The sequence below is a fragment of the Mesitornis unicolor genome, unplaced genomic scaffold (assembly GCF_000695765.1).
Source record: "Mesitornis unicolor isolate BGI_N332 unplaced genomic scaffold, ASM69576v1 scaffold10269, whole genome shotgun sequence".
Lineage (NCBI taxonomy): Eukaryota > Metazoa > Chordata > Aves > Mesitornithiformes > Mesitornithidae > Mesitornis > Mesitornis unicolor.
Genome location: NW_010209233.1, coordinates 1 through 12,018, shown reverse-complemented (window position 1 = coordinate 12,018; position 12,018 = coordinate 1). Strand labels below are relative to the sequence as shown.

Genomic DNA, 12,018 nt, shown 5'->3' with positions numbered 1-12,018 from the left:
GCTCGGCCCACCCGCCGCGCTTCGGTTGTGGTGGGGGACAGCCCGTGTCAGACACCGCCGTGCTGGGTCTGCCTTTCCCCTGCCGCTCCGCTGTCGGCCTTTGCCTTCGTTAAGGCCCTGTAGTTCGTGTGAAGCTGCTGGGTGTAAATTTAATGTAAACCTGTGAATTTCTGTGTGTTTAACTTATCAAAGCCTGATACGGTGCAGCAAGGATAACGGTGATATTTGCTCTTTGTAACGGTTGACGTAAACCACACCTGAGGTAGCGTTGTGTGCTTTAAATGCTGTTGGGCAACCGGGCAGGATGGGTGGAGGGCAGAGCGTAGAGCTGAATGGTCTGATTTTTCTCTTAAACCCCAAAATAATAAATTAAAAATGAATGTCACCTGCGTGGCTGTAGTTTCCAGTTGCAAAGCTGCCCCTGGTTTATGCCCTTAGGGAACTTTATCCAGATTTTTTGGGGTATGCTGCTGGTACAGAGGATATACATCATGATAGTCTACAATGGGTTGTAGTTATGAAGGCCGTGCTTATTAAAATAATCAAACCAAAGCCCTGACTGTCACTTGATAACAGCTCACGGCCAGGTTGTATTCCCAAGGGCAGCTGTCACTTAGGAGCTTGCAAGAATTGGAACATTTCCTATACATTAGGAATTAAGAAGAAAACTAAGTTTGTGGGGTGAAGGAGAATAAGACAATCCTAATCAAACTGAAAATGCTCTTGTTATCCCAGGAAAGCAGGGGAACAGTGGATCAGAGCAGTCTGGGGGGTGCTTTGTTTAGGAGGCGGCGGTGGCATACGGTTAATGAGATTTCTGTCAAGATTAAACTTGATCAGCGACTGGCAGGTCACAGCTCTGTCTTATGCTTGTGTGTCTCGGGCTGATGTATTTTGGAGGTCATATTAATGCCTGTTTCTCTAGAGAAAACTGGACACCAGAAACCACAAAGATGATGGAGGGAGTGGAGCATCTCCCTTATGAGGAGCGGCTGAGGGAGCTGGGTCTCTTTAGCTTGGAGAAGAGGAGACTGAGGGGTGACCTCATTAATGTTTATAAATTTGTAAAGGGCAGTGTCAGGAGGAAGGAGCCAGGCTCTGCTCTGTGATGTCCAATGACAGGACAAGGGGCAATGGGTGCAAGCTGGAGCATGGGAGGTTCAATCTGAACATGAGGAAAAACTTTTTTACTGTGAGGGTGCCAGAGCATGGCCCAGGCTGCCCAGAGAGGTTGTGGAGTCTCCTTCTCTGCAGACATTCAAAACCCGCCTGGCCGTGTTCCTGTGTGACCTGGTCTGGTGATCCTGCTCTGGCAGGGGTTGGACTGGATGAGCTTTTGAAATCCCTTCCAACTCCTGAGATTCTGTAATTCTGTGATTTTTGTGGGACTTAATTCCTGGCAGTAACTGGAGAGTTAATCGCTTCTGTGCATATTGGTGTGCGTATGTGCCGAAAGGTTGCCCTGTGGAAGGCAGCGAGCAGCACAGCTAATGCTTCTGTTTGCAGGTGTGACCCCACACTGACCACAGGTCTGATCATGGTGACTTGTCTTTTGCTTCTTATCAGAGATCCAACAATCTTTCTCCCTTGGGTGGCTTCTCTACCTTACGGTTTCAGTTAAATTAAGCCTGTCAGTCATGATCCCGTTTCTTGCGGATGCTGAGAAGTGGCAGATGCAGCTTCATCTGCTTGACTGGTTGGCTTTCACCGTGTGCCTTTCTGTGCAGCCAGTTATCCCAGATGACTCCTCAATAAGCAAGTGCCAAGTGTCGCTCCGAGCGTGGCCTGCAGAAAGGCGGCCTCTCGTTGTGGGCAGACTGTCACGAACAACTCCTTGGGCAACGGTAGCTTCTTCACTGGCAACAAAAGCAGGGGACAACACTTGGAAGTCACAAATGCTTCTGAAGCCAAAAGCACAGATTTTGGTAGCTGGAGTTATTATTCTGTAGCTGACTTTCAAACAACGTGAACGTTTTTTAAGCAGCACAGGTAGCTTGGAAACTGCCTCTTAGGACTGTTTTTCACTGACTTTGTAGGGGTGAAGCTATCCCCCATGTTGTTGCCAGTCCCTGGAAGGTAAATTGATATGCTTTGTAATGAGGGTTGTGTACTCCTGGTGGAGCCAAGACCATCTCTGTTTCTTCATCCGCTTGTCAGTGCAGATGGTAAACGCGTGCTGTTCCTCCAGATAAATTCTCTGGTAGATCCTGATCTGTCTCTGTAGCCTAGATCTGGAAACATCCAGAGCAATTTTCGAGCTGTTTAGGGAGAGAAGAGAAAAGAAACTTGGTGATGCAAATCTCTTTTTCGTTAGGGTATGTCCAAAGAATATAGAAGAAAAGAAATTCCCACCGTTGGCTTGTTGCCGTTCTTATCTGCTGGTTTTTTGTTTACTCCCATGCACTGCCTGCTCTCCTGGACTTCATTCTTTGGACTTCTGCTTCCTTTTTTTTCCGTCTCTCTTGGTCTCTTTTGGTAATTTTTCTGGAGTTTTAGCCAAACCTTTTCCATTGTACAGTGCTTATGACTCTGAAACAATTCTTCTGCCAAGTTACACAGTGAGTCCTGTAGTCGCTTGGAGTGTTGTGTTTTGGCATTACACCACAACTGGAATTTGTTTTAATAATCACTCAAAAGTTGCTCTTCGTGTTTTTGTTTTTAAAAGGAAAACCCTTGACATTCCCCATCAATGTCACTCCGTTAACAGATGCCTCTTTAAATAACGCAGACGTGACCTTAAGAGTTTGGCAGTGAACTGTTGAATTGGCACTGCAGGCCTCTGGAAACGGGGTTTAAAGTCTTGAAAAACTTCTTGAGAAGCATTTTCATTTCAGGTGCAGTTTTAGGTTAACTTGGTTTGGAAGGTGAAATGGCCATTCCAGCTCTTCCAAATCTGTGAAACAAAACAACAGCCGACAACAAAACTCTGAACCTTTGCAGGATGGTATCATCACAATAGAGTCTATTTGTTAAATTCAAACAGCTTTCATAAATTCACATGGTGTTTATTAAGGCAGTGCTGACATTTAAAAATGGGCTGCTGTAAATTTTTGGACTTAATCTGTTGGGGTCGATACAATTTTCTCCCCTGATACAGCTCCAGAGAAGTGATAAAAAAGCTAATGCAGTAAACAAAAAAAGGACACTATGAGTTATTATAAGAAAAACAATATATTAAGCTGTCTGTATGCAAACATTCTGCCCAGGTGTGTGGCAGATGAATCTGGCCCTCAGGAGAAGTAGGTGACAGTCACTGTAAATTCATGATCTCTGCTGGTGGAGCTGGATGTGCTGTGCACGGCTGTGTCGTAGGTGGCCCGAGAGGTGGTCAGAGGGATCTGGGTTAGCTGCAGAGGTGCAGGGCAGCTCTTCTGATCAAAGCTGCTGAATTCTAGCATGGGCTTTTCTCCTTGTGCTGTGAGTCATGCAAGTATTTTTATTATCGGAGTCTTTTCCTCTGCTGGTTGGTTAAGCTGATCTGGACTTTGGGATAGGTGCAGTAGATGTTCAGCTTCCTTAAGGTGCAGCACTTAAAGGGTTGTTCAGTTATAGGAGTTATCCCTGGTCTTCACTAAAGTCCTTCTTTCCCCTTAATTTCCCTAAGGGAATGTATGTGGTCTGTTACTGTCCCCTCAGCAGTTACTTAAAAACATTAGTTCAGATTTGATCCCTTGGCAATGCATCGGCAAACAGCTCGGGCAGTCCTTGCAACTGCTGCTTTTCTGCAGTGCCCAGCACGGGCAGTCCCTCTGGTTTGCCTGCTGCTGTTGTCGCTACCCTTGGCATTTCATCAGAAATCCCTTTCAACTTGTCAGACCCAGCTCATCCCCGAAATGGCTGGGTCTGTCCTGCCTGCCACAGCCCCGCTCTGCTTGGGGCAGTGCGCTCCAGCGAAAGGGAAAAGGGTGCTGCAGACACTGCACCGGCTTTCCTTGGGAGAACCTCTGCTCTGATTTAAGCTGTGGCTTTCTCTGGATTAATTTGGGCTGTTTTGCTAAATTGAAGAAGTTTTTCATAGAATCTCTTCTTTAACTTCACCTCCTCACTTCTTTACCCTACTCTCTTAAAATTAATGCATTACTCTGGCTAGTTTGTAATTGGGACATCGAGAAGTGAGAACTCCCTGGATGGATACAAACCACTGAATTTACAATATGGGGCTTTTGTTATTTGAAGGAGTTTGAGAGCAGGGAAACGTGTCCTAAATTCTTTGATGTTAAAGATAGGGGTTTTTTTGTCTTAGTATGACCCTGTTGTTCCAGGGAGGGTTTGTACATTGCTTCTACAGCACAAAAAAGGTCTGTTGAAAGGTAAAGGTGTTGCCACAAGCGTGAAGACATTTACTACTGAGTAGTTTTAATAGAATGTTGTGGTCAAAACCTGACAGTTTCTCTTTTTCCTTCTCTTTTGTTCTAGTTGAATGGATCGCTGCAGTCTCCTTAGCTGCTGGGGCAGCTGCTGTTGGGTATCTAGCTTACAAAAAATTTCTCTCTAAAGACAAATGCTGCAAAGCAATGGTGAATCCCCATATCCAGAAGGATAACCCCAAAGTAGTCCATGCATTTGATATGGAAGATCTGGGAGACAAGGCTGTGTACTGTCGTTGTTGGAGATCTAAGAAGGTAAGAGAAGAGTAAATGGCCCAGTTTTGTTCGTGTGCATGCATCTTTCAAAAACACTATTTTCAAACTGCTTTATTTAGAGGAAACTAACTTCACCTAAACTCTTCTGCAGTAGAGATGTAGCAGTGTTTTAATCCATAAAACTATGTAGATTCATGCTGTCATTCAGAGTAAAGCCTGCAGATCAGTGCTAATAGTGAACAAGTTGTTTCTGTAGCTCTGAAGAAGGAGAGCCCTTGAAAGGAGAGCCACTGTATGGAGCAATCAGTCATAAATGACAGATACCACTTTGTGTGCTGCCTGTGCTAATACTGAGGCTTACCAAAAACTACTGGCCTGTTGGCAGTAGGATCTCAGGAACCACAATCTGAGAGGACCTTAAACACCTTTTACTGGAGGAAGTGGGAAGCTTACCGAGTCAGAAAGTACCTTTGGCCAGAAAAGCCAATGGCATCTTGGCCTGTATTAAAAACAGTGTGACCAGCAGGGCCAGGGAGGTGATCATCCCCCTGTACTTGGCACTGGTGAGGCCGCACCTCGAGTGCTGTGTTCAGTTCTGGGCCCCTCACTAGAAGAAGGATGTGGAGATTCTGGAGCGTGTTCAGAGAAGAGCCACAAGGATGGGGAGGGCTCTGGAGAACAAGCCTGATGAGGAGCGGCTGAGGGAACTGGGCTTGTTTAGCCTGGAGAAGAGAAGGCTGAGGGGAGACCTCATCACCACCTCCAACTGCCTCAAGGGAGGTTGTGGAGAGGTGGGTGCTGGGCTCTTCTCCCAGGTGATGGGGGATAGAACAAGGGGAAACGGCACCAAGCTGTGCCAAGGGAGGTTCAGGTCAGAGATAAGGAGGAAGTTCTTTACTGAGAGGGTCATCAGAAGCTGGAACAGGCTGCCCAGGGAGGTGGTGGAGTCACCATCCCTGGATGTGTTTAAAGAGCGGGTAGATGAGGTACTTAAGGATATGGTTTAGGAGGTAGACAGGAACGGTTGGACGGGATGATCTCAGAGGGCTTTTCCAACCGAGCGATTCTGTGATACCTTGCTATTAGTTCATGGTGTTAGTAACACAAATCAATTTTAAAAATCTCTTGGTGTAGCAGAGTTGGTGTGCAGTTGTCACCCAGTGTCTGAGCCCGTCATTAAATCTCGCAGATGGAGTGAGTGCAGAATTGTTTTGGGAAAAGCCTGACTTACGCAGACGGTGTCACTGTGGTACTGTGGTTCTGTCCTGAATTTACTGTTGTAGCACTGCTGTGTACTGGAGATAGCTGCCTTTTGCCACATGAGTAAATACTGCGGTGAAGCGTTTCCAGCAGTGATGGAAGTAATCTATAAAGCAGTCATTGTGGTTAAAGGCTTCTGAGGATTCTAGACAGATGGACTTAATGCATTTGTGCCTTAGCAATTAAAAATAGCTGTATGGGTAATCCTAAAGTGAAGCCAGTGAAATCATGATGGCATACTTTAAAGCCTCTTTTTTTGAGCCGTTAAAGGTCTGGCCTAGACACTGGTCCAGCTTACTTGCATCTGAAGTTGGGTTGCCTCAATTGCCTAAAATTAGTGGTAAGCATGATACCTAGCTTTTCTATAACACTAAGATCAGATTTAAATCTGAGGTGGAGATGCGTGGTGTTGGTGTAGCTGAGATCTGTGTAATTCATCTGTAGTGGTAGTTCTGGGATCTGCAGTGAGAGAAGGCATAAGTAGTCCTGTCCATGTACCACTGGCACACATTTAAAAGCTTTTTTAGAATCTAAGGTGCTAGTGTGTGGAGACTGAAATAACATAGACCTTCAAAGCCACATAACTGAGGCCAGCAGCCTTGAAATCTGGTGCTCTTTCGATCAGTGAACTGGACACTGGATTTCTCAAGCCTTAGACACTGCAGGCCATGCTCTGCAGTTTTCCAGGTGCTGTTACTTGTGGTTCTTGTTCTTGTCAGATCTCAGTTACCTTGCAGGTAAAATTAACTCAGGAAGTTACGCGTTTGTAGCTGTATTTGGCTTAACGCTAAAACACTACTAAGGGTTAAATAGCATCATGACTCGACTCTGAAATAGTCCTGTGGAGATGGTCTTGTCTTCTCTGCTGTGGCTGGAGTCTGAACTGAAAAACAAAATACTTCCCCCCTCCCCTCATGGCCACAATGTGCTCCATGGAGTAAGTTCCACGTGGTATGGTTGTACAACAGGAAAGTGTGTACATTTACAAGCAGCGCTGTTGGCTGTACAGCACGCAGGTGTCACGCATGTGTGTACCAGCACTGCTGCTAAATCTCTGTGGTCAGTCTCAACTGACAGCCACATTCCAACATTGGAAGCTGCTGTGAGGGCTGCACCTTCAGAAGACAAAAACTGAGAGGAGAAAGGTGGCTCTAAACATCTCCACGTAGTTTTAAGATCTGAATTCGTGTTTTCCTCAGGTTGAAGTAGTGCAGGCACCTCCTTCAATGCGTCCAAAAACAAATCCTTACTTGAACCTTGGTGTTTGTTTCTAAACAGAAATGGAAGATAGCGTCGGGTCTTAGTGGCTGCGTTGCAGCTCCTGCCCATATTCCAGCTATTGTTTGATACTATCTCTTGTGTGTGAAACAAATCTTTAGTACGTTTTGGCATATATTGAAGGGGTGATGTCAGTTTAGGAACATACTGTCCTACTGAGTTGGGGCTCTGTAATCACACACGGAAAGGAAGTAGCTGGGGCTGCCTTATGATGAGTCTGTTCTTAGAACTCTAATACGAAAGGTCTTGTAAAGGCATTAAGAAGGTCAGTGGAAAATTTTGAAGGCTTCTTTTTTTTCCTTTTTTTTTTTTTACTGATGCTTAATAATGACTATTTTAATCAGCATGTTTTGCTCCAAAGACCGCAGTTTCCAGTTTTGCTGCCTTCTTCTTGCCCTGATCAGTTGACCTGGTGGGTAGCGCAGCCCTTAAGATGGTGTGCATACTTCTCATGTTCATATTGCCAAACAGCACTAAAATACAGAGGCATTCTTCATCATTCTCATATGCTCATCATCTTTGGAAGTAGTTTGCTAGCATTATCTGCTTCTTGCAGTTCTCAAACGTAAGATCCTGTTAAAATTTGTAAGATGATACTTATTTCACAGAATCACAGAATATCAGGAGTTGGAAGGGACCTCAAAAGCTCATCCAGTCCAACCCCTGCCAGAGCAGGATCACCAGACCAGGTCACACAGGAACACGGCCAGGCGGGTTTTGAATGTCTGCAGAGAAGGAGACTCCACAACCTCTCTGGGCAGCCTGGGCCATGCTCTGGCACCCAGATCTGATGGCTAAATGGTAGAATGTGCTTCCACAGGGAATTACAATTACTTCAAAATTACAATTACTCCAAAAGCAGTAAGTACCTGCTCTGCTTTTGTTAAACAGGTGGCATAGGGTGATCTCTATTCCATGTACAGGTTAGGAGAAACGTCCTCTTGTATCGCTCTGTGAGCACTTCTCATCAGATTTAGCCTCCTCTGGTTCACAGAACCAGTAATATTACGAACCATTGGGTACTTCACTGTGCACTGCTGGTGTGTGCGCAGCACTGCTGGCTTTGCATGGTGTTCCTCCTGTATAGGGCATAACAAAACAGGTGGACTTTACCAGGGTGCTTTGGAGTCACTCTTAAAGGAGCAGCATTATTTTCAGTTGGGTTTTCTTCTGACATAGTATAATTCAAAGGCTTTTTTTGTTTGCTTGTGCTGGCCAAAGTCTTTGTGACTGCATGTTTTTAAAAAAAAACCACGAGTGGTATCTTCAAATAAGTGTGTCTTGAGCTGCAGTTACCTGTTAAAGTAGGTGGTAGGTAGTTTTTTTAATGGCTTTTTTTTGTCTTAAAACCAAACCATAATTAGTCTGAAGTTAAAACATCTGTTTTTTCACTCTTCTGCATTTTTAAATGTGTGAACGGGGAGAGGGGGGGAATAATTTGCTTTCTTTCGCGATGACGTGCAACCTTTATGTCATCCAGAGAAGTATCAGTCCCCAGGCTGCAGGTCAAGGAATAGCACTGCAGAACATCAGAAGAAATAGTGGTAGACAATCTAAAGCCATTTCGTGTTGAGGGAAATAACCTGAGCTGTCCATATCACCGCACAATTCCCTCAGGGTCTGAGCTTTGACCATTATTGCTAGCCTGCTTTATCTTAATCAAGGCTGAACGTGTTTTGTCAGGCCCAGGATCCATCTGTTCAATATTTGGTATTCAAGATGACCACGTGGGTGCTCTGGAAAAGTGGTGGTGTTTGGTTGGTTGGTTTAGGTTGGTTGGTTGGTTTTTCTGAGAAGCTCAAGTCCAGTGTCCCAGCCTCTGGGAGCCAGCAGTGTCCAGACCAGAGGATTAATTCAGAGCAGTCAGAGTTGGTAGCTGTTAAAGATGGCTCAGTGCTCTCTGAAACAGTGCTGCATTTTCCTCGTCCTGGCCTGAGGCAGGAACACCAAATAGAGAGGAGAGGAGTTGCTGCTTTTTCATAACAAGTCTCTCATCCACTCTGCGCTCACGTGGACAAAACTGGTGCTCAGCCAGAACTCGGGGAGACTGGAGATGCCAGTACAGAAGTTGTGGTCTGCAGTCACAGTGGATTTAATGAGGAGATGTTCTAATGAACTTTCAACCTAGGATCTTAATTCTGACTCTGGGTGTACTTCAGATGTGTTTGTTCTTTATTTTTTTCAGTTCCCGCTGTGTGATGGCTCTCACACAAAGCACAACGAGGAAACTGGTGACAACGTTGGGCCTCTGATCATCAAGAGGAAGGAGGCATAGAGTGGACAGTAGAAGCTACAAAATGAATGTCTGACAAATCCTCTGCTCACTCGTAATTAGGGGAAAAACCACAAATTCTCTGTCATGTCACTGAAGACTTTCCAGTGTAGTATATACATCAAGCTTCAGCATGTGTGTTTTGTCTGGTGCTTGTCTTGTTTTAATCACTACAATGCATAATTTACTAAACAGTCATGGTTTAAATTTTTTGTCCTGTGAAGTGTGTGCTCTCTCATTGAGTATGAAACTGAAATGACGCACAGAATGTACTTAATCAGAAAAGAGGTATTAAATTATTTTAAAATACATGTGTACTACTCCGAGGCTACTCAGTAGAATGTGTGTTCAAAATCCTGAAGAGGTTCTAAAGTCACAGGTCTGGATAGATTTCTATGTAAGAGGCAGTAGCAGGAAAGAAATCCTGGTGCCAAAACGCAGCTTAGTGTCTGATGAGGCTGCATTTCCTGCAGGTGTCGTGTTTGGCCTAGTGCACCACTGTTGTGTGGGGCTTCTGGAAAAGAACAAATTCCAAATTGCTGGCTGAACAGACGACATAAAAGGCTTACAGCAAGATGGGGCTAAAGGGCAAATTTACCTTTGTTTTTACATCAGTGTTGAAACTTGACCCTACTACCCTATGGGATCAAGAACGTACTGCCACAGCTACAGACCTGTAGTTACAGTAGGATTAGGAAGAGCATCTCTGCAAGAGCTTTCTTAACAGACAAGTGGGCTGATACGAAGTGCCCAGACAGTGATGAGCAGACGGTGGCAGGTTTGTCTTTGCTGCTAGAAAGCCTTCGTTTCACTTGCAGTCTCCAGCAGTGAAGCTCACTTCCCTGGACCGCAGGACACTTCTGTGGGGGAGGCTATGCTGATTTTATTCCAGAAGCTAAAGTAAAAACTAAAACGCCACCCATCACTACTGTCTGCTTCATCATTGCTCTGGCTGGTTCCAGAGGACTCCTCCTGCTGCAGAGGGAGGAGGCACACCTTCCTTAATAAGTGGCCTTAGGCTCTATGTGTCTTAAACTCCTGCCTCCCCGGGCTAACTGCTAATGTGGTTCAGCTGATTTTACCAAAAGAACTGACATGGGCAAGGAAAGGCTTTGATGATAGTGAGAAACAAGGAGGAAAGGAAGGATGAGACAAGAAGAGCTCTTATCCTCCCTTTGTATGGCACTTGTCTGACATGGTTGCATTAATGGCTGTCATGTTGGTTTCCTTAAATTCAATAGCTTTCATTTGTTAACATGCAAATTCCTACAAAGCAAAACCCAAAGAGTGGGGTGGCAGAGGGCAGTTTTGTATTAAACCCAGTCCATCGGTGTAATTGCGGCCTGGATAAGATTGAGCTCTCGGTGCCCTGGGGCAGAGAGGCTACCTCAGAGCTTGAGGAAAGGCCTTTTCAAAAAACTGACATTTTAACCTGGACCCTTAAGGATTCTTCCAGGTGACTGGGGCAGTAGAGGTTTTGGGGGTATTTTTAAGGGTAAAACTGGTTGAGATTGAAGAGAATGTTTTGCATGTCCTTGCTGTGAGACTTTGAGAGGCTGAGGTCTTAGCTGGCTGGTCTGAACTTTGGCAGGAGGCACAGAAGTAGGGAAGGTGGGGCAGAGAAAGAGGGTTTGCTGTAGTGGGGACAACTGCTGTCTGAGACCTCTGCTTGTAAGGAGCTGCTGCCAAATGCGTTTAGTTTCTCTCTTTTTTTCCTGTCTTGACTGTAAAGGTACTTGGTATTTTTTACTTGTCTGAGTACTGATGCATATGGAAAGTTGTTTTAACCTTAAATTATCAGATGTGTTGCTTTTATCCAAAGCAAAGTTATTTCTGTATTATTAGAATATGACACTGGATATTTCTGTACTTTTGTCAAATACACATTTGAGCTCATCCTTATCAAGGTTGTAACGTCTGTGTTATCTCACGGGTGCGTTGCTTCTTCCAAGAGAGAGTTACACAGCGAGTAGTGCTCTGTGCCAATGCTGCTGTCATCAAAAACCCGTTGTCTCGGTTGGGTTTTCCTTCTGAGACTTCGTTTCCTGTGAGCACCAAAGCCTGGCTGCCCTTGGAGGAATAAAAGTTAACTGAAGTTGCATTAATGTTCTGCGTGATGAAGTCCTGAGGTTTCAAATGAGTCTTCTGAGTCATAAAGCTGTTTTCTGGAATTTGCCAATAAGACATTTCCTGGAGGTTGGGTGTCAAGGAAGTGGGCTCCACGAGAAGCTTTTGGGCCTTGGAAGCAAAGAGGCAGGAGCTGAGTCTGCCGATTTAGCTCCTGGTGAGTTTGTTTCGGAGAAGCGTCACATTAATGAATGTTGACACAAAGTGGTTACATTTCATTCTTAAGCACGTAAAATTTTCTGTACTGTACCTAAAAGTTCCTGTTCCTCGTGTGTGTGAGCTGATTGAACGTGATGATGAAAAGACACTTGAATTTGAGTAAGCAAACTTGCCAGCAGTCTTGATGAGCGTCACAGAGAGCACTTCATTGTTTTTCCCCTTAGAATCATAAAAGGCGATCGTGTTCTGATAGTCCGAGTGCTTGCCTGTGCCAGTGTTTTCTGAAATCTCTGTTCTTCAGGGTTTTTCACAAAATAATCTCTAGAATATGAAGCAAAT

At 44.9% G+C, this 12,018-nt stretch overlaps 1 protein-coding gene across 1 annotated transcript; it reads left to right on the top strand.

Annotated features, from left to right (window-relative positions):
- Nucleotides 1-4,416: 4,416 nt before the first annotated feature.
- Nucleotides 4,417-9,771, top strand: CISD1 (CDGSH iron sulfur domain 1; the record flags this gene model as incomplete). Its single annotated transcript, XM_010192815.1, has 2 exons — nucleotides 4,417-4,622; nucleotides 9,307-9,771. Coding segments are annotated over 2 exons (296 nt in total), but the record flags the coding sequence as incomplete, so codon positions are not given.
- Between the last annotated feature and the right edge of the window lie 2,247 nt (nucleotides 9,772-12,018).